Raw genomic sequence first — 25605 nt, 5'->3', positions numbered from 1 at the left:
CAAGCTTTTCTTCCAGAATTTCTCCTCTGTTATTATAGCACTATGAAATCCATTTTAGTTTTTCTTAAATTCTGTGCGTTCAGTTTATTATTATTTTTTTTCTGGGTTGTGTTGTAATAAAAATAAGTGGGTTGTTTTCATTAGAATTCATAAAATTTTAACAAATTAATATTATTATTATTATTATTATTATTATTATTATTATTATTTTCAACAATAGTACCCAGATTGTGTGTTGTCTGTATAAATTTTTCTGGATACTGAAATGTGTAATTTTATACAAATATATTATAAAATACATTCATTTTGTAATCAAATAAATGCATGAAACTTGAATGAATATTTAAAACAAATAAACAAATTCAATTTGAAAAACTAACAAAGTGCTGCACAACAGAGGCTTATGGTTTAAATAAATGAAAAATTGTTTGGCATTGTTTGATATTCCTTAAATATGTTGTCATGTTTTAATAAGCTGTATTTTTTGTTGTTGTACAGTACAATGTACTGTAACTTATTTAACTTATCAATTTATTTAAAAGCAGCCTATTTGCAGTTTAATATTCATTGACACTAGTCCATATTGCAATGTGATTCATTATACAGCCTTATTTTTTATTTATTCATCCAAGTTTTGCCAAATTCTGTGACATTTTGCATTATACAGTAAATACCACTGATTCTGTTATTAGAGTCCTACTTTATATCACATTCCTAATTTTTGCTCCTGTTTCCTGTAGTGTCTTTCATCTTTTCATTCGTGTTTTCTTTCACTCCAGATGACAAATAAACCTGACAAAAACACTAAATCTATCTAAATCTCCCACCGTGGTTGCCCACAGAGGGACATCGACATCAATCACACCTGTGTGACCTGCGCTGAGGCCTTCACAAACACAGGTGAAATCCTTGGTATGTGATTGTGGGTGATGCCGTGTAAAAAAGGCAGGAATTACAGGGATTAAGGAAAAGAAGACCAGACTAATCTGAGATCGCCAGCCCTGTGTCATGAACATCGGCTCCAGGTGTGTGAGATTACTTCTCCAAAAGACACACCTGGGCCGCAGCTTTCACCTGCAGTGAATATTGGGTAACCGCTAAAACACAAACACACATGTATGAGAGCTTCCAGCCTAAAACAGGGCATCCCACAGAAAAATGAATACATAAATACACATGGTAATATACAAAAGACATAAAACATTCTTCATCAGTAACAATTGGGGATGTAACGATTCCCTCAACGCACATTGTGAAATGATTCACAGTACTGATTTCACAAATGATTTTCTTCATGATTTAACTAAATGAGATTTAAAACAAGTTACAAATAAAAAGGTGTCTTTTTATAATTTTCAGACAAAGTCTATGTGCATTTCAATGTGAAATTGAACAAAACAAACAAATAAATCAAATAAAAGAAATATCTTCGTATAAACAAACTAAGACTTTGCCTGTGCTCTTTCCATTTAAAATTTAGATGCAACCACTACATTTTAATCACGATCCAAAAAAAGATGCTGCAGACATGCAGTATGAACAGTTTTTGTTTAAATTAGATTGCATAATTTTGAAATTTGAAGCAAAAACAGAACGGTCTGACTTCAGCTGCGTGAAACTGTACATACTACATAAAACATATCTCCATGAAACAAAAACAGCTGATGGGCTGCATGAGAAAGCAAATTCAATGTCTGTAATAGGGTTGTGTTAATAGACAATAGTATCGTGTATCGACGATAGTCAAACATACAGTATCAACGATTGCAGATGTCTCTGTCGAAAGTCAAGACGATATCAAGCTTATTCTCCTATTCGTGTATTAAATTATATTAATAATAATTTGTATTACTTTTTGTTTTTATTAGGCGGCATATTATAATTCGGCTATCAAACTGCCCAGCTGTTTCACTTCAGCACCCCATTGGGGCGGGGCAAGTGCGTTAAATGCGTTAATGATTTTAATGCCTTATTTTTCACCATAATTAATTTATCTAGTTAACGTGTTAAATTACCAGCCCTAATATATATACAGAGAGAGATACAGAGAGATCATAAAATACACAAAATAAATTGTATTGTATTGTATTGTTTATAACTTGTATATCACATTTAAAAGCAACTCATGTTGGCCCAAGTGCTTTCCAATAAAACAACATATAACCAAAACTAAAACTAAAGCAAGAACACAAAATAACATGATAACACAATAACACAAACAAGACCATCAGATATATAACAACTATCTCACATCAAATGCCCTGGCAAGTGCCCTCTAAATAAAAACAAATATATGCATAAACAAGCAAATAAATGCAACATAAGAAATAAGAAGTAAATGCATGAACAAATAAAAGCATAAATGAATAAATGCACAAATAAATGGATTAAATAAATGCTAAAAATTCATAAATAAATAGTCCTCTAAAAACACAATTAAAGAAACATACCTGGATAAGTCATGTTCAAAATAAATGTGACCACATAGCAATCAGATTCTATATTAATATGCCAATCATTCATTTATAGAATGATCTGGGATCATTATGTTGCTTGCCAACTGCATAAAGCCTATACATATGCAAATAAAATTATTAATACATTTATTTAATTCCTTATCTTATTACTGCTGCTTCCATTTCATATAAGCAATAAGGCTTATCATTTTAATACAAAGCAGTGTGATAAAAGATGACAATGTTCAATAAACAAGTGAAAATGTATTACTGTGTATTTTCTCATATTTATGACATTGCAGCCTAACAATGTATTCTTTATTTCATTTTCACTTTTTCAGGCCTTTTTTTACTTCACACACACACACACACACACACACACACATCTAATCTCAGTTGAATTCCTCTTTAACAAAGTGTTGGAGACGCAGAGACAGGCTGTGAACACTCAGGAAATGAAGCACCTCATTCACAGTCTTTGAAGAGAACATGACACCTGACCTCTGCTAATCAAACGCACCTACAGCTCTGCCTGTGTGTGTGTGTGTGTGTGTGTGTGTGTGTGTGTGTGTGTGTGTGTGTGTGTGCTTGAGAGGGAGAGAGAGAGAGAGAGAGAGATCAACGTGACTTGAGTGGCCACCAGAGACAAAATACTGAAGCAGTACCATGATACAATGATTTATATATTTTTCTTTATTCCACACTTTCATTAGAAAGCGTAGATTATATATTTACAATTTAATGTATTATTAGATACTTCACTGAATAGCATTACCACACTTTAACTAATCAAATCAAATTAAAGATACTCCATATATCATAACAATGTTTTAGTCACCCTAATGGATTTTTTTTCTCTTGGATTTCAACATAAAACAAAATATATATATATATATATATATATATACAGTATAATAATTTGGACTATAATGGAATTATCTGTTGGTCATTATAATATGATCAAGAATTTTACACCATAACGACTTTGAATTGGCAAACAATTATATCAGTTATCAATAATCAGTTATCAGTATCAATTTTGTAAATACAATTCTTATTTAAAAAAAGAGCTTCCCCTAAAGTAAACAAACAAACAAATAAATAAATACAATCCAAATAAAACACAAACTATGCATGTCATGTTTAACCAAAAAATGAGAACTATGATCATAAGCGAAACTACTGAAATATCAATTTAATTTCAGACGTACTCATAGAGGTAAAATATAATATGTATAAGTGGGTTTGCCGGACCAAAAAATAGATAAATAATCTTTGGGAACTTGTGCTGTAAATGAATTTTGATGGAAATAAAATAGAGAGTTAAGCAAAGAATGAAACTGAGAAAGTGAGAATGTGAGAGCGAGAGTGGGTCAAAGAGAAAGCAGTTACAGTGGCGGCTGTGCTCCACAGGTATCTGCCGCCCCCTCTTCCCCTTAATCACTCCTTCCATTTGAGTGTCAGCCCCTCTGGAGCATCTGAGGGGGGTAAATGTGTCAGTGAAGTGGGGGACAGATGGAGGGTCTTACATGAGGGTGAAAGAGAGCAGCTGACATTAGCTTAGCACTAGAGAGAGCTAATTATTAGACTGCTGGAAGGGGAAGAAAACATGACGGATGTGTTCACATGAGCATTGTGATGAATGAGTGGGCTTTTTTAACGTGAGCTACTTTGTGGGAAACAATGTGCCAAAATCCCCCCTGGGCTGTGGTGTGTGTAAGATTAATGACAAATTTACCCTTTCTCTTTATGAATGCTTATAAATAATAATAAGACCTGTCACGTCGCAGGGTGCGCTGTGCAAGCACAGCTGCCTTTTACTGGAACCTGCAGTAAATCAAAGCATCTATGTGTGTGTGCGCGTGGAGGGTGCTGTTCTCCATTCAGATCCGTGCTTCAGGGGGTTTATGAGGAATCGCGGCTGCGGCACACGTTTGGAAACATGCTGAATGCGTGTGAACTTGATTTTAGCTCTGAAACTCGTTTGCACTTCTGAGCAACAGGAAACACTCAGCTAGGTCAATAACAAATAATGACAAAGAATAAATATTATTAATTATGTTTGGTGTCATGTTTTTTATTTTTTATAAAACATTTTGATCTAATCAATCACTCTAATAATGTGAAATGGTAAAATAGTAAAGAATAGTAAAATGTCAACAACACATCATTGTATAGTATTTTTTTACAAACATTATGAATAATCAAGAATGTTACACCGAACTGATAGACAAAACATTTTTCCAAACATAAAATTTCAAAGACAAAACCAAAGTAATTAAAATAAATCATGAATAAATTAAACATTTAAGAAAAAAATAAATAAATGCATACATGTATTACAACATACATACATACATACATACATACATACATATGTATACATACATACATACATACATATATATGTATATATATATATATATATATATGTATATATATATATATATATATATATATATATATATATATATATATATATATATATATACACACACACACAAAACATATGAATAATAAAAAATTAAAAATGCAGAAATGTGGAAATAAATGCACAAATGCATGAATTAAAATTGTATAAATAAATAAAAGCCAGTTACACCATTGCAACAATTTATGTAATTAATACATCTGAAGGTAAGTGAACAGATCAACAAAAATTGAGCATCACATCATTGACCTAGATGCAAACAAGACATATATACAAAATCAGACTTTTTTTTATGGGGGGGGGGGGGGGGGGGCAAAAACTATTTCAGTTCAGTGTCGGCAGAATATCATGGAGAACAAAACACATTTGTGCAACCTTGACATTTGCAGGCAGGTTTTTGACACCCTAAAAAGCAGATATGTCCATTTTCTGGCTTTAAGAGCCTTGCTATGGTGGTAATCAAACACACACACAAGCACAGCTTGAGACTAATTGACTACAAGGCATTTGACATCCCAGTAACTGGAAGGAAGTTGTCCATCTCACTTAAACGTTTGGCCTTTTTGTTCCTAATGTCTGACCTGTGGGGAAAAGGGAGGATGCACTGAAAAACAGAAGCACACGGGCTCCGTGAAGGAATCCAAAGCGTTAATCAGGCATCTTGCATTGCCTAACAAGCCGGAAACATCCAATGCGGGTTCAATCTGACCTAATCATCCGTCCATCCACCACCCCCTTTCACATACACTAAAAACAGCATAGCTTTAGTATAGCCTTAAAAATAGTCAAAAAAAAAATAAAAAACTAATATATATATATATATATATATATATATATATATATATATATATATATATATATATATATATATATATATATATATATAGCAAAATGATCATTTGGAACCAATCATAAAGGATATTACTGGGAATTTTCTTTTAGGCTTCTGACATAACACAAAACAACTACTAGATCAACAACAAACTAGATCTTGCAGAAAACACAATATGATAAAATGCCCTTAAAGCAATTCTTTGATGATTTTTTTTTTCCCATCCTTTATCTATCAAGATGTTACTACAACACAACAGCCAACAGGACTCTGACAATGAAATATGAATCAAAAAACCCTGTAAGAATTACAGTTTATCCCCTAGGATCGTATTTGACTCTTAAGGGAATTCTTGCATTACTCCACTGGGATTGGCTCCAATTAGAAAACCCCACTAGGAATTCCAATAAAATATTTAAGGCATGTGATGCTAATTCAAGCAAGTGTGTGTGTGTAAATGGTTTAACATGTGGATATCATTAGTCATTGTCTCTAAAATTGCAACAGGTTAAATGAAATCCATTTAAACATGTTGCCTGCTGGTATCAGCCATAGGTTTATCTCCCAGCAGAGGGCACACATACACACATCCTTTACCAGCCTCTGGCACAGTGCTGGCAACATTCACATTCTAGTGTCATTTACTGAATCGTTTTTGTTTTTTAAAATCTCTTATGCCAACCAAAACTGCATTTATTTGATCAAAAGTACAGTAAAAACAGTGAAAAAGTTAAACAATATTACAATTTAAAAACAATTGTTTTGTATTTTAATAGATTTTAAAATTTAATTTATTCCTGTGATGCAAAGCTGAATTTTCAGCATCATCACTACTGTCTTCGGTGTCACATGATCCTTCAGAAATCATTCCAATATGATGATTTGCTGCTTAAGAAATATTTCTTATTGTCCCAATACAACATTTACATCTCTAATAAAAGCCATTACTTTATACTTAACCATGAGAGACAAACAAGTACAATCCATCAAGTCTTTGAGACGTTCTCAAAGAAATCAGAGGTGACAGCATGTATCTGATAAGCCCAGACGAACCACGTCTGTTTCAAGAGGGCTATTCAGACTCATTACTATCTCATCAAGAAAGGCCCATTCGTTAAGATGATTAATTAGAGTAGCAGACGCCTGTGAAAATTGATAATAATAATAGAGGGCGTGATGACTGCTGATTGGTTGGCAGGGCAGGGACCCATGTGCGGGTTTCTGATTTTAAATTGCAGTCGAGCTTTTTGCACAATGTGTTTTATTAGTTTTATCCTCCGTGGATGACTTGCTAACCTCTTCTGAAGTGGTGCGCGGGGAGCACTGATATGTGTGACTTGTCACTTGTGTGAAGAGTTAGCAAATTAACAGTGAAGAGGATGAGCTGAGATTCAAGAAACGCTCTCAAGCTGTCAGTCAAGTGTTACTAAGAGTGTGAGGCCTAATGAAGACGCCGTGGAGCTCCGCTGGAGGCCTGGAATTAACAGTTTAGAAAGGAAACTCAAGTGCAATGTTGGCACATTAATTAAAGCAGTGGTGCTTAAAAAAAAAAAAAAATATATATATATATATATATATATATATATATATATATATATATATATATATATATATACATATATATAATAATAATAACAATAATAATAATAATAATAATAACAGTTATCACAATAATAATTATAATTATCCTTATCATTAAAGTATTCATTATAATAATTATTTATTTTAAGCCCCAGTTATTATTATTATTTCTATTATTATTAGTAATAATAATAAATGCATTCATAATTTGTATTAATATTATTGCAAAAAAATTAATCTGATCACATTTATTTTATCTACAAATGTGTGTATACATATACAAATACACACACACACACATATATACACACATATATACAGTACATACATACATACATATACATATATATATATATATATATATATACACATATATACATATATACACATATATACACATATATACACATATATACACATATATACACATATATACATATATATATATATATATATATATATATATATATATATATATATATATGTATATATATATATACATATACACACACACACACACTCACCTAAGGGGTTATTAGGAACACCATACTAATACTGTGTTTCACCCCCTTTCACCTTCAGAACTGCCTTAATTCTACATGGCATTGATTCAACAAGGTGCTGAAAGTATTCTTTAGAAATGTTGGCCCATATTGATAGGATAGCATCTTGCAGTTGATGGAGATTTGTGGGATGCACATCCAGGGCACGAAGCTCTCGTTCCACCACATCCCAAAGATGCTCTATTGGGTTGAGATCTGGTGACTGTGGGGGTTATTTTAGTTCAGTGAACTCATTGTCATGTTCAAGAAGCCAATTTGAAATGATTCAAGCTTTGTAACATGGTGCATTATCCTGCTGGAAGTAGCCATCAGAGGATGGGTACATGGTGGTCATAAAGGGAAGGACATGGTCAGAAACAATGCTCAGGTAGGCCGTGGCATGTAAACGATGCCCAATTAGCACTAAGGGGCCTAAAGTGTGCCAAGAAAACATCCCCCACACCATTACACCAGCAGCCTGCACAGTGGTAACAAGGCATGATGGATCCATGTTCTCATTCTGTTTACGCCAAATTCTGACTCTACCATCTGAATTTCTCAACAGAAATCGAGACTCATCAGACCAGGCAACATTTTTCCAGTCTTCAACTGTCCAATTTTGGTGAGCTCATGTAAATTGTAGCCTCTTTTTCCTATTTGTAGTGGAGATGAGTGGTACCCGGTGGGGTCTTCTCCTGTTGTAGCCCATCCGCCTCAAGGTTGTGTGTGTTGTGGCTTCACAAATGCTTTGCTGCATACCTCGGTTGTAATGAGTGGTTATTTCAGTCAAAGTTGCTCTTCTATCAGCTTGAATCAGTCAGCACATTCTCCATTGACCTCTAGCATCAACAAGGCATTTTCGCCCACAGGACTGCCGCATACTGGATGTTTTTCCCTTTCCACACCATTCTTTGTAAACCCTAGAAATGGTTGTGCATGGAAATCCCAGTAACTGAGCAGATTGTGAATTACTCAGACCGGCCCGTCTGGCACCAACAACCATGCCACGCTCAAAATTGCTTAAATCACCTTTCTTTCCCATTCTGACATTTAGTTTGGAGTTCAGGAGATTGTCTTGACCAGGACCACACCCCTAAATGAATTGAAGCAACTGCCGTGTGATTGGTTGATTAGATAATTGCATTAATGAGAAATTGAACAGGTGTTCCTAATAATCCTTTAGGTGAGTATATATCTATTTTCAAAGTCATGAAAATAAAGAAAACTCTTTGAATGAGAAGGTGTGTCCAAACTTTTGAACTGAACTGTATGTATGTATGTATGTATATATGTATGCATGTATATATTAGGGGTGTTCCGATCACGATCGGCCGATCGTTAATGCGCATCTCGTCAGTCAAGCCGGTTATCTAATCAGCGGTTAATTGCATCAGGTGCGTGGTTTCACATAGAGCAGCTGTTACTACACAGAGCCGTTGTTAATAGAGAAGATGCACCAAAAAACGCTGAAAATGAAGTGGATTTAATCGCATACAAATATGTGACCTGAGAACAGTGAGAAGTATTTTTTTTTTTTCACTTGGATTTATAGTATACCATTGAATAATGACTGAATACATAAGCTTAAGCAACAAAATATTGTTTCTTTTTGTTCAACCAAGTCTAGCAGACCAGTGCAATTTTTGCCATGAAGTGTAGCAATGGCATATTTAGAAACAATTTAGAAATAGTACATTTCAGAAATTCAGGAAGCTTATAGGTGCTGGAACCTTCTGTAAAGTGTTTTTTTTAAGTAAAATACAATACTGTCAATTACATTCAGAACATTGGAAACACTGACTATTAGAAAACATCTCTCTGTTGCTTCAGAGGCCATAACATACTAATTCCAACTCTCAACAACCTTGGCCAAAACAATAAAGAGTTCAACATAAACTGTTGCACCAACAAAATAATACATAGTTCAACATAAAGTGTAAAGTCCACGCTAGCTGCTATATGTTTTGCGTTGAGGTGATACTTGAGGCTCGATGTGATGCTGCAGTGATATGCGAATGCTAGTTGTTGCTCCAGTATAATCGGTCCGCCGAAACTCATCCAGTGAGAAACGTTCCGCGGTGCAAAAATACGTTATTAAAAATGCAGGAATTTTTTTTCTGTAATTAATCTTAGTTAACGCGTTATTTTTTGTGTAATTAATTAATCTCAATTAACGCGTTAAAGTCCCGGCCCTAATATATATATATATATATATATATATATATATATATATATATATACATACACATACATACACACACACACACACACACACACACACACACACACACCCCTCAACTATTCACAATTGTCAATTAAAAGTCTATATCAATTGTGTGTGTAGTTTGTGTTAGTATGAAATATCTAATACATGAGAACATGGACTTATTCTTGATCAAAGTTAGTCAGAAGTATGTTAGTACAATTTCAACACAGATGTTTTAATCACTCTAACAAGCCATCCATAATGAAGCCATCTGCTGAGGAGTGACCACCTGAAAGTAAGAAAAGTTTAACACATAGTCTGGTTGGAAAACATGCCATTCTCATCAGAGAAACCTTAAGAAAGTGTCAGATGAGAAAGTCAGTTGAGACGAAAAAGACAGACACTGACTCATGCCGGGTTAAAGCATGGAAGGCTATGGAATCTTAAATGAGCAGAGAGTGAAGTCCCAATTCATCTCTTATTCATCTTCTCTGAGGTCTGTAAAAACCGATAAGACTTAGTCTAGAAAGGGGTGATGGAAAAAATATTCAGAGTAACCTTTACAAAAGTAAAAAAGGAACCATGATATTACTCATAAATTGTATAATGCAAAAATCCACTACCATGACACTTATGATGGAAACTGACCAATGTAATGATAGTAAATATTAGGGCTGCTCCGATCACGATCGGCCAATCGTTAATGCGCATCTCGACAGTAAAGCCGGTTCTCTAATCAGCGGTAAATTCCATCAGGTGGGTGATTTCACATAGAGCAGCTGAGCAACTGAGAAGATGCGAAAATCCACTTCATTTTCAGCGTTTATTTGCGCATCTTGTCAGTTAACAACGGCTCTGTGTAGTAACAGCTGCTCAATGTGAAATCACGCACCTGAGGGAATTTACCACTGACTAGAGAACCAGCTTTACTGACGAGATGCGCATTAACGATCGGCCGATCGTGATTGGAGCAGCCCTAGGAAATATTATGTAGATATACATTTTATAAGTGTGCTTATTTTACACAGTATTTACTCAAAATAAAATAAGAAAAAAATTTCAAGAAGAAAAATTTCAAAAATAAAATAAAAATGGATAAATCTACTACAGAGAGAAAAAATATATATATATATGTGTGCGTGTGTGTGTGTGTGTGTGTGTGTGTGTGTGTGTGTGTGTGTGTGTTTGTTTATATATATATAAACAAAGACTTCATTGTAAAGGACAAAAGGACCTGGTTAAATGAGAGTTAAATATCATGTTCAAATCTATTACTATCCTTTTAAAACAAAAAATTTGCAGAAACGGCTAAATATCCGAATCTGAATACAATATATATATATATATTTTTTAAATGCCAAACATCTGCCATTAATTAATATAATGCCTATATTGTGCATCCTTGCGGTTAATTAAACAGTAAAATGATATTACCATTGGAGACTAACAATGAATTTTGGTACTGGCACTGTACTATTTGTACAGAAACGCTGTATCCATAACACACGAGTATTGTAGCAAATAAGATAAATACAAGTAACTGAAAGTTTCAAATGAAGTTCCCAAACCCAAACAGTGAATGAAAAATGAGTGCGCAAATGTACATCAGCAGCTGTTCTTTGAAATTAGTCACTCTAAATTATCCATGTTTCATGTTTGCTGCTAAATATCTGATTAAAAAAAATAAGTTCTTTATTTTGTGTTAAAAAATAAACTACTGGCAAAGGACAGTCTTCTCTCATCAAAGCCTCTGTTCTCAGAGTCGAGAAACATTCCCCCAGTCTGAGAAATCAATGCTGGGAAGAGGACAGAGCAAAACACATGGAAATGAGAATGCATAATACATATATGCCCAATGAGATCGAACCTGATTCATACTGCCGGATTCCTTTCTTCTGCTAATAGGAGAAGCCAAAAGCAGCTCATGCTCTTAGAAATGCAAAGTGACAGCATCAGCCCACCATCACAACTACAATGAATATTAATATTTAGTATCAGGAGAAACATAAAAAAAATTAATGCCACATGCCAAGCCATACATCACTGATAGTCGTGCTCAAAGGCAAGCAACTCTCTACTAGGGATGGGCATTTTGGGAAATTTCTCATTTCGATCATCGATAGGTATCAAAAACGATTAATCGATTAATCGTGGGTGGGGCTTATGCGGGTGGTCGGGGCATGGTCATAACGCATATAATGAAAAAAATCTGAAGATTGTTATGAAAATGAAAAAATAAAAAAATAAAAATCTGAAAACATGAACATGATTAGGACAGGTTAGATAATGATTATGATGAAGCAATGTTATTAATAAAGGAGCAAGAAATATCTGACTGAGGTGAAGAGTATACCAATAAACAGAAGATAATTCTATGACACATCCTATGATAAATCAGATAACAGATACATATCAGACGTAACATTACAACTTGTATCAGCATAGGATGCTAAGTTATGCGTTAGACAGAGAGAGAGAGAGAGAGAGAGAGAGAGAGAGAGAGCACGCGAGCTCCCGCTGATGCGTTTTCATGACAGCGCGCTGAAAGATGGGCAAGGACAGATTTTACTATAGATTCCTATAGTTCTCATTATAAATGTATGGCAGATTTGTGCTATATTTTCATCTACGCTATATAATTTAATAGTTGTAATTAAGTTTTATTTTTAAGTTAAGTTTTATATTCCATAAACCACCTGCGCGTTTTCGAAGCCATATGAATTGAATTATGCCCACAAATATGACGGGAAAAAAAGCTCGGCTGCATTATTATAACATCAGTGATAAAATATCAATAATAGTAGAAAAATAAAACATTTAAGAGCAATATCATTATTGGGCATTGCTTATATGAGCATGAAACGAATGGATTTCAGCATAATTGTTCATGTTAATTAAATCAGACATCGACTAGCTCTTGCAACTTTTATCTGAAAAAAATTCACCGATGCAGATGTGAACTTGACCGAAAGTGTAACTCGATCGGATTGTGCTTCACAAACACGAAAGTACAATAAATTCACATTAGTGTCACTATCGTTATTTTTCTATGTATTTTAGGCTAATATTTAATTAATATGTTGTATTCAATTTGCACTTTCTGATCAACCAAAATATTATTTAAATATTATTTAACAGCATGGAAATTACTGATTATTGCTAAATAATTGAATGAGATTTGAAATATATTTAAGATAAAAACTATGACAAACAAATAATTTTGATTTTCGTCATCTCTACAAATATAATGTAATTAGGCTACAAATATATCCAGTGCATTTTTATTTTATAAAGACCATTTCATTATTTGTCTGTGATTTAACAATTAAAACACAAAGATACTTTTTCTTTTTTTACTACTTTATTCAACGGCATTTTTTTTAACAAAACACTGACTACGTTTACATGCAGCCAATAACCCGGTTTAAAAACCGGTATATTATACCTGGGGTACCCCTTTTCTAACCCGAATATTTGGTCTTGTAAACGCGTTTTGGCATATCCCCATCAAAATGTGTGTTCTGCCCATGTTCTATTCGCAAGGAATCTTGGTCTTTTGAGTCTTTGGATACAGGAAGAAGAATCGGAAATTACGCATATTGCGTCTTACGTCCAGACGCTAACCGTGCGTCGCCGTTTACATCGGGATATTGGCGACTGATTACACATTCCATGTATACAGGAGTAACTCTCTCTGCTCACGCATGTAAACGGGTTATCCCGAATGTTTCAGAAACCCAAATACTGACCTTAACCCGACCATAACCCGAATTTTAACAGCTTGTGAACGTAGTCATTGGCAGCATATTTTGATCCAGCGGTGAAACGTAGTTTGTAAAAGATAAGAAAAAAGTTTACCAAGTTTAACCAAACAACTATTACAAGGTATAAAGCAGAGACCAAATAGCCTAGATATTTTAATTATGGCTAAAACTCAACACTAAAATAATATTATTAAAAAATAAAAAAACATAAGGCGGTCTAAGTGCTCAGATGAGAGCCGAGTGCGCAGCCTGTTCACATTTAGTGATATAAATTCGCTCTGCTGGAACAGATGTTGCAGGAACAGCCAGGCACCACTGGACAAGTAAACCTTCTCTGTCCCTGAAACTAATGGGCAGCAAATCTTTCACCACCATTTCAGCGAATAGCTTTGTCGTCTTCTCGGTTCTGCCTGCGTTGCATTTAGGTCTTACGGCAAGTGATTCAATGCTTGTCTGAGTTGCCGTTCTGTTATCGCCAGATATTTTATGTACAAATTTTAGATGATAGCGCATTGTATTTGTCGTAGATTTGTGTGAAAGCTTGGCGCTGCACAGCTTACACTGAACTTTTTTTTCATCGTTCTTCTCAAAGGGAAGCCAGCCATCACTTTGAGGCCATTATTATGTCTTCTTACGTCTTTTGAGGAATCAAGTGGGAAGCTAACCAATCAGAGATCAGGGCGCCGCCCAACGCGCTGCCAATAACCAATCAAAAAAAATTATAATAATTTCGATCATCGTTTACGTGAACTCGAGTACTCGATCACTGTTGCACATCCCTACTCTCTACACTGAGAGTAAATCACTTGCATACTGTATGTGACTAAATCTTCACTCTGAGCGACTAAATGAAGTCTAGCGTAAGCCATTGGCTACTAAATTTTTATATTTTACTTTACAGTTTGTCAGTTGGAGGCTAAGTATAAGTTTAGCACAGATATATTTTCACTCGCTGAATGCTCTGATTGAGCGCTTCAGAGTTTCGTTATCCAATCAAGTCATTTTTCAATTGATCTCAATGGATGTGCAGCACATGTGTATTTGACACACCATAAACTCTAACATGAAGGCACACAATTTGCTGTTGCTTTACTGACAGTTTCTCTTATACATGTAAAGAGACAGAGTATAACATTGTTCATCGTTGTATTTTCCTGTCAAAATAATGGAGTTCATTTAGAATTATTCAGCTTAAGAACAAGCAGAAGATATGCAGGTTTCTCCTGTAGTGAACGGAACTAATGTGCAAACCGCGATCTCATTGGCTGGCGCTCAAGTCTCTGTTTTGATTTCAGCAAATCAGTTCGAGCGAATGCTGACAACATGATATTAATGAATGTCATACTTTGAGATCATAAACCAGTGGTCAGCACAATCAATAAATAAATATATGTGTTTTTATTGGTGTATTACTGGTTTATAATGGTGAAAGTCTTTGCGAAAGGAGACCCCACCCCATTTTGGAGGTTCTGCCCAATTTTGGAGTTTACGCCCTATTTTGGAGATCTCCGGTCTGCAGTTATACCCATTTGGGAAAACCGATCTCATCGATTCCACTTGTCGGAGAACGCAATTCTCACAATTCTAAAAACAAGATTAGAAAACTGAACAAAATAACAATTTACAAAATGTTAATTGCTTAAGTCTTTTTAAAAATGTATACATATATATTCATTTGAACTAAATGTAAATAAAAAATAATAATAATAATAATTAAATTAGGGAGTCAGTGTCTCAGTTAGAATCTTTTAAATGAACGATTCAATAATAAATACTTTTTTAAACAGGCAGTTGTCGCCGCCTAGTTGCGGAAGAGGATAAGCGTTACAATACATACACATATTAAGATACTTTCGTTTTGATCGCTACTGTAGAGAGAATAAGTTTTTATACCCAAACTTTAAACTTTTATATCAGTACTGCTCTTATCTAAATGTCTGTAACAAAGAAATAATAATGTGTGGTTGAAAAAAAAACAGTTTGTGTTGCTCTTTCTGGATCAGCTGCAGCATGATTAATTAACATGGACAGCAACGAAACATGCTTCTCGCGCTCCACTGACACTCGCGATGTGAAACAGCTGAATCGTTGTCATTCCCGAATCACATCGCATGGGTGTTTGAATTGAGATCGCCATCTTTAATTGATTAATTGTGCAACTCTACTGTAAACACTAAAAACACTGTTCTGCGAGGATATCTTCATGTTCTCGCGAGACCAGTCAGATCTCGTCACATCCCTAACGATACCCATCAAAAACATATTATTATTATTATTGTTGAAAACAATTGTGTTGCTAAATATTTTTGTGAAAATCATGATACTTTTTGCAAGATTATTTTTTAATTTGCATCCTTGATGGGAAAAAAAAGCACTTACTGACACCAAACATTTGAACAGTAATCGGTAAATCTAGGCTGAAATATCATAGACCCAGAACACCTTAGCAACCATAAATTATTGCTCCACAAGCCACTTCGAACACCTTAGCAACTGCCTAGCAATGAAATGGCTATTAGCTGCGCATGGAACCTCTTCTGTGTTATGGCTGTTGCCATAGAAACAAATGAAAACATAATTATGGTAATTCAGAAAAGAATCCACAAGTCTGTCTACCTAAGGAACAAAAAGATACATCATAGCACATTAAAAACACACACGCACACACAAAAGACATTAAAGATCTAACTTGAAAACGTAAGGCCAAAAAATCTATCGAATATAAAAATATTAATAAATGAATAAAAAGTAGTTCAGATCATTGGCCATCATATTTTCAGTCGATCTCTGTACTGTAATTCTACTCACTCCTGAATGCTTTAAGTAGCTGAAACTGTGACTTTGTGGCATCATATCAAAGCATGAAATCATTGCTGCGTTTTGTTCATCAGTGAAAATGAGTTCCCACAGCTATCTCCTCAGTTTCTGAATAGTCTTAACCAATCAAATACTTCATATATTATGTTTTTTTTTTATTAGAATCATCCTTCTGCATTTGAAAAGTAATCGAATTAACCCGCAAGCTCACATTAGCTGAATAGTGCTTAACAATGCCCGCAAATTGAGAAAATCGCAATATTTAAATGTTCAGCTCGAGCAATCAGGCTCTATTCAACGAGCATGATCACACTCTCAATGACGACAGATGTGAAATGAAAAAAAGACAAATGTGCTTCAAAATTAGCAGCATGCCAGTGATGCTAACTATTGATTTAAAATGCATGCTGGCCTGCTATATATTTTAAATGTTTGTGGACTAGAGACACACCACAATGAATATTAATTTTCACTTTACAATTACATCAATTACTCAGAAGTCATTTATTCTGATTAGCTTTTGAAATATGTGCTAATTACCACCGCAAATTCATTAGGCCTATTTACGAGGAAAAAAAAAACATCACAAGGAAGACTTGGAGGAAAAAAATAAATTAATAAATAAATAAATAAATAAATAAATAATAAAGGGACAAATGTTTCAGAAATGCTAGATGAATCAAAAGCTGGTAAATTACACAATTGCACAAAAACAGAAGGATCAGAATTAACATTGGAGATAATTAAAACAATCACAACTGTCTTTTATCTCTCAGAACCTCTTTCTTAATCCTTTTAATAGCTAACTTCACTCTTGTCACACAGAAAGGAAGATAATGAGTTATAGGATTATTTTTTTAAATGCATAACTATATATATATATATATTAGGGGTGTAACGATACGCGTATTCGTATTGAACCGTTCGGTACGACGCTTTCGGTTCGGTACGCATTATGTATACCGAACGGTTCGTTGGAGTATTTAATTATATTTGAAAAAAAAAAAAAAAAAAGAGAGAGAGAAATATAATGATATGCGTTCAACAAGGTAGCCCAATAACCCAAACAACGTAACAGGCAACGCCCCTGACACTCCCGAAGAAGAAAAAAACACCATCTTATATGTTTATGTTAGGCTACTCAGCAGGCGCTCGCTCACTCAGCACGCGCTGTAGGCTCGTTGCAAAATGTCGAATGCATTTAACAGACCAGAAATATAAGATCCTAAAATAACCAACAGGTCTGGTGTTGCCTTAGGGGCCGTTCACATATCGTGCCTAAAAACGCATGGAAAACGCTAAGCGCGTCTTTCTCCTCCTTTCCAAAGCGCTTGGGCAGAAGCGCTCATGAGGCGTCTGTCTTTGCTAAGCAACAATGACGTGCTCTCTCCATGAGACGCGGAAATTTCAGCGAAGGATAAATGGATTTGCAGCTCTAAAAATCGCTTGCAGTAGCTCTGCTACTAAATTTATTTCAAAATTGCAATCCATATACAACTATGATCAGCTGATCCTTCATCTTGGCTGAGCTCTCAACGTTGTTACGGGAAAGGATGAAGCTGATTGGTTGGTTCTTGTCACATGACCCGCGGTGCGCTTGCGGCATTCTGAAAAGTTGAGATGTTTTTACATTTTGCTGTATCTAAAACGTATCGAACCGAACCGAACCGAACCGTGACATCAGTGTATCGTATCGAACCGAACCGTGAATTTTGTGAACAGTTACACCCCTAATATATATATATATATATATATATATATATATATATATATATATATATATATATATATATATAGGTCACTCTAAAAATGAAAAACAGATGACAACTGTTACATAAAAGAACTACTATTGCTACTGTTGCATAAAGAATACTGCGACTTTCACATTAAAATGTTTAAATGTCTGGTGTCAGTACAACTTTGTTTGAAGAAAACTAATACTTTTATTGAAGAAGGACACATTAAATTTCTCAAAAGTGACAATAAAGATATATATAATGTTACAACAGATTTCTATTTCAAATAAATGCTGTTCTTTTTAACTTTCTATTCATCGAAGATTCATGAAAAAAATATATTATGATTGACAAAAATAGTATGCGGTTTTCAACACTGATAATAATTTAAAAGCAAATGTTCTTGAACAGAAAAATCAACAAATTAGAATTATTTCTGAAGGATCCTGATTTCCTGATTCTTTTTGTCACAAGAATAAATTACATTTAAAAAGACATTTAAAAAATTCAATTATAATATTAATAATATTTCAAAATATTTCAGTTTTATACTGAAATACTGCCATAACGGTCTCACCTGTCTGATCACCAAAAAAAAAAAAAAAATTGCAAATTAAATTGTTTTAATAGGCCTCGTAAAATAAAAAGTACTTAGATTTTTCCAACCAAAGAACAAAAAAAAAACTCCAATCTCCAATCAAAATAAATTTTTATTTTTAAATACCTCACATATAAGTTTCAGTTCATTAAGTAGCATTTAAGATAATCATTTTCCCCATCAGAATCAGAAATGATTGGTCCCAAATAACAATGTAAAAGCCAATGGGAAACCTGTTCTAATTCCATTTGGAGTTTTTTCTGACTAGGTGCCGAATAAAACTCTCTTCTCTAATGGCTGTTAACCTGTCCGTTCTGATGGGCTGCTATGACAGCACTGGCACACAGGGACAGGCCCATAATGCATCAGTGAGTGACAGTGAGTGAAAGTGAATGATAGGGCTGTACAGGTAATGTGGATCTTGGGAAAGTAAAGTGCTCTGTTATCATAGGGGCGTAGGTGCTTTATCAGAGAAACTTTCTCTCTCTCTCTCACACACACACACAAACACACACACACATACACACACACAATCACCATTCATCTTAGACAAAGTGATGAGTGGCTGTACGCATGGTAAGCTCCGAAAGGTGGGTGAGGAATCCTTTATGGTCAGTATGATAAGACCGGATATCAGGTATATTGGCATACCTGTATTGTGCTGCTCTTAAACATTTGTCTTTGAAGCTGACAGCAGTGTAAAGCATGCAGAATGAGGGCGGGAGTAAATATAACCAAAACCTAATTAATCCAGGAAGTTGCCTCAGAAGTGGCTCTTAAAATTCTTATTTATCAGTTTAATAATTTAAGAAATCAGTATACACCACTCACTCAATGAGCAAAAGTGCAGGGTCGATCCTTCTTCGTCGGTCTTTAAACCTTAAATTAAATATTTCGGTTGATTTTCTGTAATTAAGTGTTTGTTTAAATAAATAAAAAATATCCAAAAATTAGATTATGTCATTATCTATTCATTGTGATGTTTTTCTTTTATAGAGTCCCAAAGGAGTTGTTGTTGCACAATGATCTATATAATGATCTATATACAGTCAGTATATTATATATGGAACAAAACAGATTTTAGTAGGTTGGTATATTAACCTTATTTAATGAAATATACATCTACTATAATGATCTATATACAATCAGTATATTATATATGGAACAAAACAGATTTTAGTAGGTTGGTATATTAACCTTATTTAATTAAATATACGTTTACTGTAAAGTTAGATTTAAAACATAAAACCTAAAATGTTACTACAATATTTTTCTAGGAAAGTTCAGGCAATAGCATATAAGTCTTTAAACATTTTTCCTTACAGTTAACTTTTATGTTAATGTTTTTCCCTCTTTTACTGTATTGTTAATTAACTTATTTTGCATTCCACTTGAAAAAGTAAGTCATACAAAATCAGATTTGGTCTGACATGACGGCAAGTAAATAATGATCATTTTTGGATGCCTTTCAGACATCTACCCACACAAGCAGACACCAAAGATCATCATAATCAACCCAAAATGAGCGAAAGTTCATAATACCAGCACAAAAACAGAATATTACATTTCAAAGTGAAGAACTGGAGTGATTAAGTGTTTCATTGACTAAAGGAAACAGTGCAGCACATCCTCCCAACATGACCTCTCCATCTCACAGAGTCCACCAGGCCCCCAATTACAGCAACTACACGTCATTCATCATCCCGCACTGAATATTCATGGGCAGGGCCCGAGGGTCATCTTTTCTTGCTGGGGGTTAGAGGCATCAGAGCAGGGGTGGGGCCATAATCTGATTCCATCGCCATGGCAACTTCACCCTAATCAACCTCCGTAGGAGGTGAAGAACAATCTAATGAAGATGCTGTTACTCTCTCGCACTGGCTTTCTATTAAAGTTGATTAGCATGCGCTACTAACGGTGAGACCTCATCTCAATGGAATGTTTCCAAAAGATGACAAAGATTATTATAAGATACGAAAGCCGCTTGACTGCATAATGGGCAATAATGGGCCCAGGCAGTGTGAAAAATGGGTTTGCAAGAATGGTTTTTCAGTCTAAATGGAAGGAAAACACTTTCAGGAGGAAAAGGAAAAATGCGTTTCGAATGCAATATCGTGCAGGAATCAATAGCAGCGAGTTAAAGAGTAGAAAGTTATCCTCATTTCCTATTCAGCCTAAACTTTATGCCAGAAAGTTTGCCGATAAGCTGTTTTATTGGAGTCAGAAAGTCTCTGTTCCAAATCTAAGTGGGCTGCTTATAGAAACAGCAATTTTAGGTATCGAAATGCTTTGGATATGAAGACAGATGTAAACAGGATGACAGAAAATGATTAATGCAAGCTTCACTTTGCTGTTTCTGGAACTCAGTGTTAAGGGTCTGTTTAAATCAGTGTTAATTTTGACACGAAATTTTAATTTAGTTTTAGTCTTAGTCTTTTGACTATAATTCTTTTTAGTTTTAGTCAAGTTTTAGTCATCTGATTTGTTTTAATTTTAGTCTTATTTTAGTCGACTAAAATTGCTTGGTATTTTAGTCGACTAAAATTGCTTGGTATTTTAGTCGACTAAAATAAGACTAAAATCAATAACAGATTTACTAGACAATTTTTTACAGCTGGTATAGGAAACAAACTTAACCAAAATATATAAAACACAAATTCAACTTTATTTCAACACAACTGTGTCTTTATTTCGATTCAAAAGCTTTTATGCAGCAACAAACACTGTCATGATAATGTAAACAATAACTAGCTGCCAATTGACCATCAATAAAAGAAAAATAACGTTAGGTCCAGGACCTTAAAGCTTACAGCTGAGCTGAACAATAAGTGCATACATTTAAAGTAAATATTTAATAAGTTGGCAGCTAGGTGGATAAAAAAAGTAACAAGATTTTATAAGGTATTCATTTGTCTAGCAATATTGTATGTTTTAAATACTACAATATTGCTAGATTTGTATGTATAATGATAGGATGTGAACATTCATGTTTCACATGACTAATATAGAAATATTTGTGATATTGTCAACAAGTAGAACATTATAAAATATACTAAACATTAGTATTAATCAAATGTATTTATCATGATATTACGTATTAGTATTGTGCTCTCATCTAATTTGAAGAAGGGGCTATTTTACAGTACTTTTCAGTTCGTAATATTTAATGCTACAACATCTACGCACTGCACTATTCCAATTTTGCTTAGCTCAATAAACAAAAGAACATCGTTGTGAAATTACATTTGAGAAAATGTCCGGGTGGCTCGTCTGTAAATGTCTTTTCAAATTGGTTGTGTTCTTGCCACGAATGAGCGCTCCGCGTGCTTTACACTTTGTTTTGTTTTGTTCGTCGTCAAACGTGAAGTGAGCTGTGGACATTTTGTCGCTCTTTTAGACATCACCTCTTCGAATGCCAACTTCCCGGGAGCTCATTTAAAAACTGAAAACCTTCGCTTCACGTCTCAATAAGTCAGGCTCTGATTGGTTCTCTTCTCTCATGCAGTCTGTTCTGTTTTGCCAGTTCTTTTGCTCATTCCTCGCATCTCTGCCGTCTGCTGATTTGATTTTCGTCACAGTCTATTTTCGTCTCGTCCTTTATTCGTTGACGATAATGTCAATCAATTTAGTCATAGTTTTAGTCTCCATCAGTGCCTTCTATTTTAGTTTTCGTTTAGTTTTCGTCCGCAAAAATATATTCGTGACGAAAATAATGACGAAAATATTTAGTCAACGAAATTAACACTGGTTTAAATTAACCCTAACACTGTGTCTACACCAGATGCGACAGTCATCGCATCGCAACAGCTAAAGTCTGTCTACACTGGATGCGACCATTGCAAATCTTTGAATTTTGTGTCAGTATGTCATAGATAGAATGAGGCAGCAGTTTACTGTCAGGAATTTGTTTTCTCGTGTACTTTCCGGAACTCATTTTCACCTGGTGGACAACAAACTGTCAAATGGACCATGTCTCAAGACCACAATATCAGAGATTTTAGAATTAGCAACTACCCAGAACACACTTTCAACTCCATGGCAAAAAAAAAAAAAAAAAACACTCAGAACACCTAAAGGCATAACAACACCCTGGCACTAGCAACATTAATGAATTTTCATAAATATTAAATGAACAGAATCTCTCTTCTTATACACAAATACTGTACACTCACTTTTCATGCATCTTCATGCGTCAACATCTGTAGATCTATTATTTGTAATTCGTATATCCATATAACAACAAATGCACACAAACCATATGAACAAGAACAATAAATTAGAAAGAAGCTTGGAGGGAAATATCAAATCATTTTTCCATGTCCCTAATAACTAAACGGTTGAATTCTGCCAACAACTTCTTCCCCAGAATAACAATTTAATTCCTAATAAACTGAACCAGTTTTAAGATCTAAAAAATATGAAAGTTCTAATGAAAGAAGGAACTTAATCATTAATAACTTTGAATATCATATGAATATTTTAGTAGCAATTATTCAACCCGTCTGAGTAAGAATTTATAATCTGTTCCATATATGCGACTAGACTTATTATTATGCTTATTACTTAAATTGAAAACAATTTATATGATTCTAAAAAAAAAAAAAAAAAAAAAACCATAAATGCCGTCAAACTGGTTCCAAACTGGAGCCGAAGTTCCTGAAATAGTGATGATGTCATTGGTGTGTAAACCAATCCGCTCAAGGCAGGGAGTACAGGTTAAACAAGTCCCAGCTAAACGTCGGTTTAACACACTGAAGTAACTTGTTTTGCTAGTTCCCAGTGCTTCTAGACGTAGAATGTCCAGACAGCTCAACAAAACTTGGCAGACTCCAAATATATTACAATAGATTTAGTTATTAATTAAAGACTTAACATTATATTCAAACAAAAACAAAATTAATAATCCACTACACAACCTGAACTCAGAGATTTGTTACTCGCAGGGAAAGTAACTGCATTCAAACCAACCATTCATTTTAGAGCCAGACATGCTAGATAACAGTATTCATAACATGAAAAAAAAACCTCTCTGCCCAGCTGTAGTGTTTGTGAACAAGTACCGCGATAGACTTACCTTGTCTTTGTCCTCCACCAGGTCTATTAGCATATCATCTGGGTCCAGGATCCCCCCGTCCATATACTCCACATGGAGCGTGCGCACCAGGAATTCCCCATCCTGTTGAAAACAATAGATCCATTAAAAGTCCCCAGTTCAACAACAAAACAAAAGAGTAACGAGGAGTTTGAAAGTGAAAGTGACGTGACATTCAGCCAAGTATGGTGACCCATACCCATGGTAACCCATACTCAGAATTTGTGCTCTGCATTTAACCCATCCGAAATGCGCACACACAGAGCAGTGAACACACACACACACACACACACACACACTGTGAGCACACACCCGGAGCAGTGGGCAGCCATTTATGCTGCGGCGCCCGGGGAGCAGTTGGGGGTTTGATGCCTTGCTCAAGGGCACCTAAGTCGTGGTATTGAAGGTGGAGAGAGAACAGTACATGCACTACCCCCACCCACAATTCCGTCCGGCCCGAGACTAGAACTCACAACCCTTCGATTGGGAGTCCAACCCTCTAACCATTAGGCCACGACTTCCCCACAACACGACTTCCCCCACAACACGACTTCCCCACAATCAACGGACTGTTATGTTAATAAGTGGCACTCGTTCGGTTTTGTTATATTAATATGTTTCAACAATCATACAACCATCAATTGGCTAGGATAGACTATTCTCTAATTAATTAAACAGTTTGTTATCATACAGATTGAAAGCCTGAACAGTCTCTCTCCCTCTCTCTCTTTTTATGGGTGTGCGTTTATGCGTGTGTGAGTGTGTGTATGCATGCGCGGGAGAGATGCGATTTTTGACTACTAATCGAATAATATCCAGTGATTATCGATTATTAATTTTGCTTAAAATGTACACACTCCACAAGATCTCACAGCTGGATTCGACTAAGATTGCAAAGATTGTTCAAATTAAATGTTAATTTGTCATTCAAAGATTTGATTAAAATATAGAAATGCGTATTTGCTAAATGCTGACGGCAAACGAGAAAGTATTGTAATGTTTGCCTTTCTATTACTAATAATAATTTTAAAAATGCAATCGTTATAATACTTTCTGTATACATTTATTCCTTTATTTAACTGTTCTATCGGATTATTAGACAGACTTATATCCGTATAAGAAAAAAATGTTAATGACAGTAAACAAGAGGGAGAATAAGAGCACTGTGTGCTCTGCCGATGCTAGGGCTGCACGATGTGTTGTTTAAGCATCGCAATGTACGAATCCACGATGTAGGTTGTCGTAGTTGATCCGTTATTCATTAACTGTATGGGCTATTAAATTGATTAAATGTTAGTAAAGACTTCTATAATGATTAAAAAAATATAATAATAATTTCAAATTGCCTAAATTCGTTTGAACTTTCTATTCATTGAGAAGAAAAATTGCACTGTTTTCCACAGAAATATTAGTCTCAAAACTGCTTTCAAAATTAATAATAAGAAACGTTTCTTGAGCAGCAAATCAGCCTACTGTATTAGAATGATTTCTGAAGAATTATGTGACATGGAAGACTGGAGTAATGAAACTGAAAATTCAGCTTTGCATCA

General features: G+C 34.7%; 1 protein-coding gene across 1 annotated transcript in view; it reads right to left on the bottom strand.

The window, feature by feature from the left end:
• LOC113103294 (partitioning defective 3 homolog B-like) overlaps positions 1-25605 on the bottom strand; it is an 80494-nt gene that overhangs the window by 46244 nt on the left and 8645 nt on the right. Inside the window, exon 2 of the mRNA XM_026265973.1 lies at positions 24038-24139. Within this exon, the coding sequence (XP_026121758.1) occupies positions 24038-24139 (102 nt within the window). The remainder of the gene's footprint in view (positions 1-24037; positions 24140-25605) is intronic.

The sequence above is a fragment of the Carassius auratus genome, chromosome 1, assembly GCF_003368295.1.
Source record: "Carassius auratus strain Wakin chromosome 1, ASM336829v1, whole genome shotgun sequence".
Lineage (NCBI taxonomy): Eukaryota > Metazoa > Chordata > Actinopteri > Cypriniformes > Cyprinidae > Carassius > Carassius auratus.
Note: the sequence above shows the minus strand (reverse complement) of the source record. Positions and strands in the feature narration are given on the sequence as shown.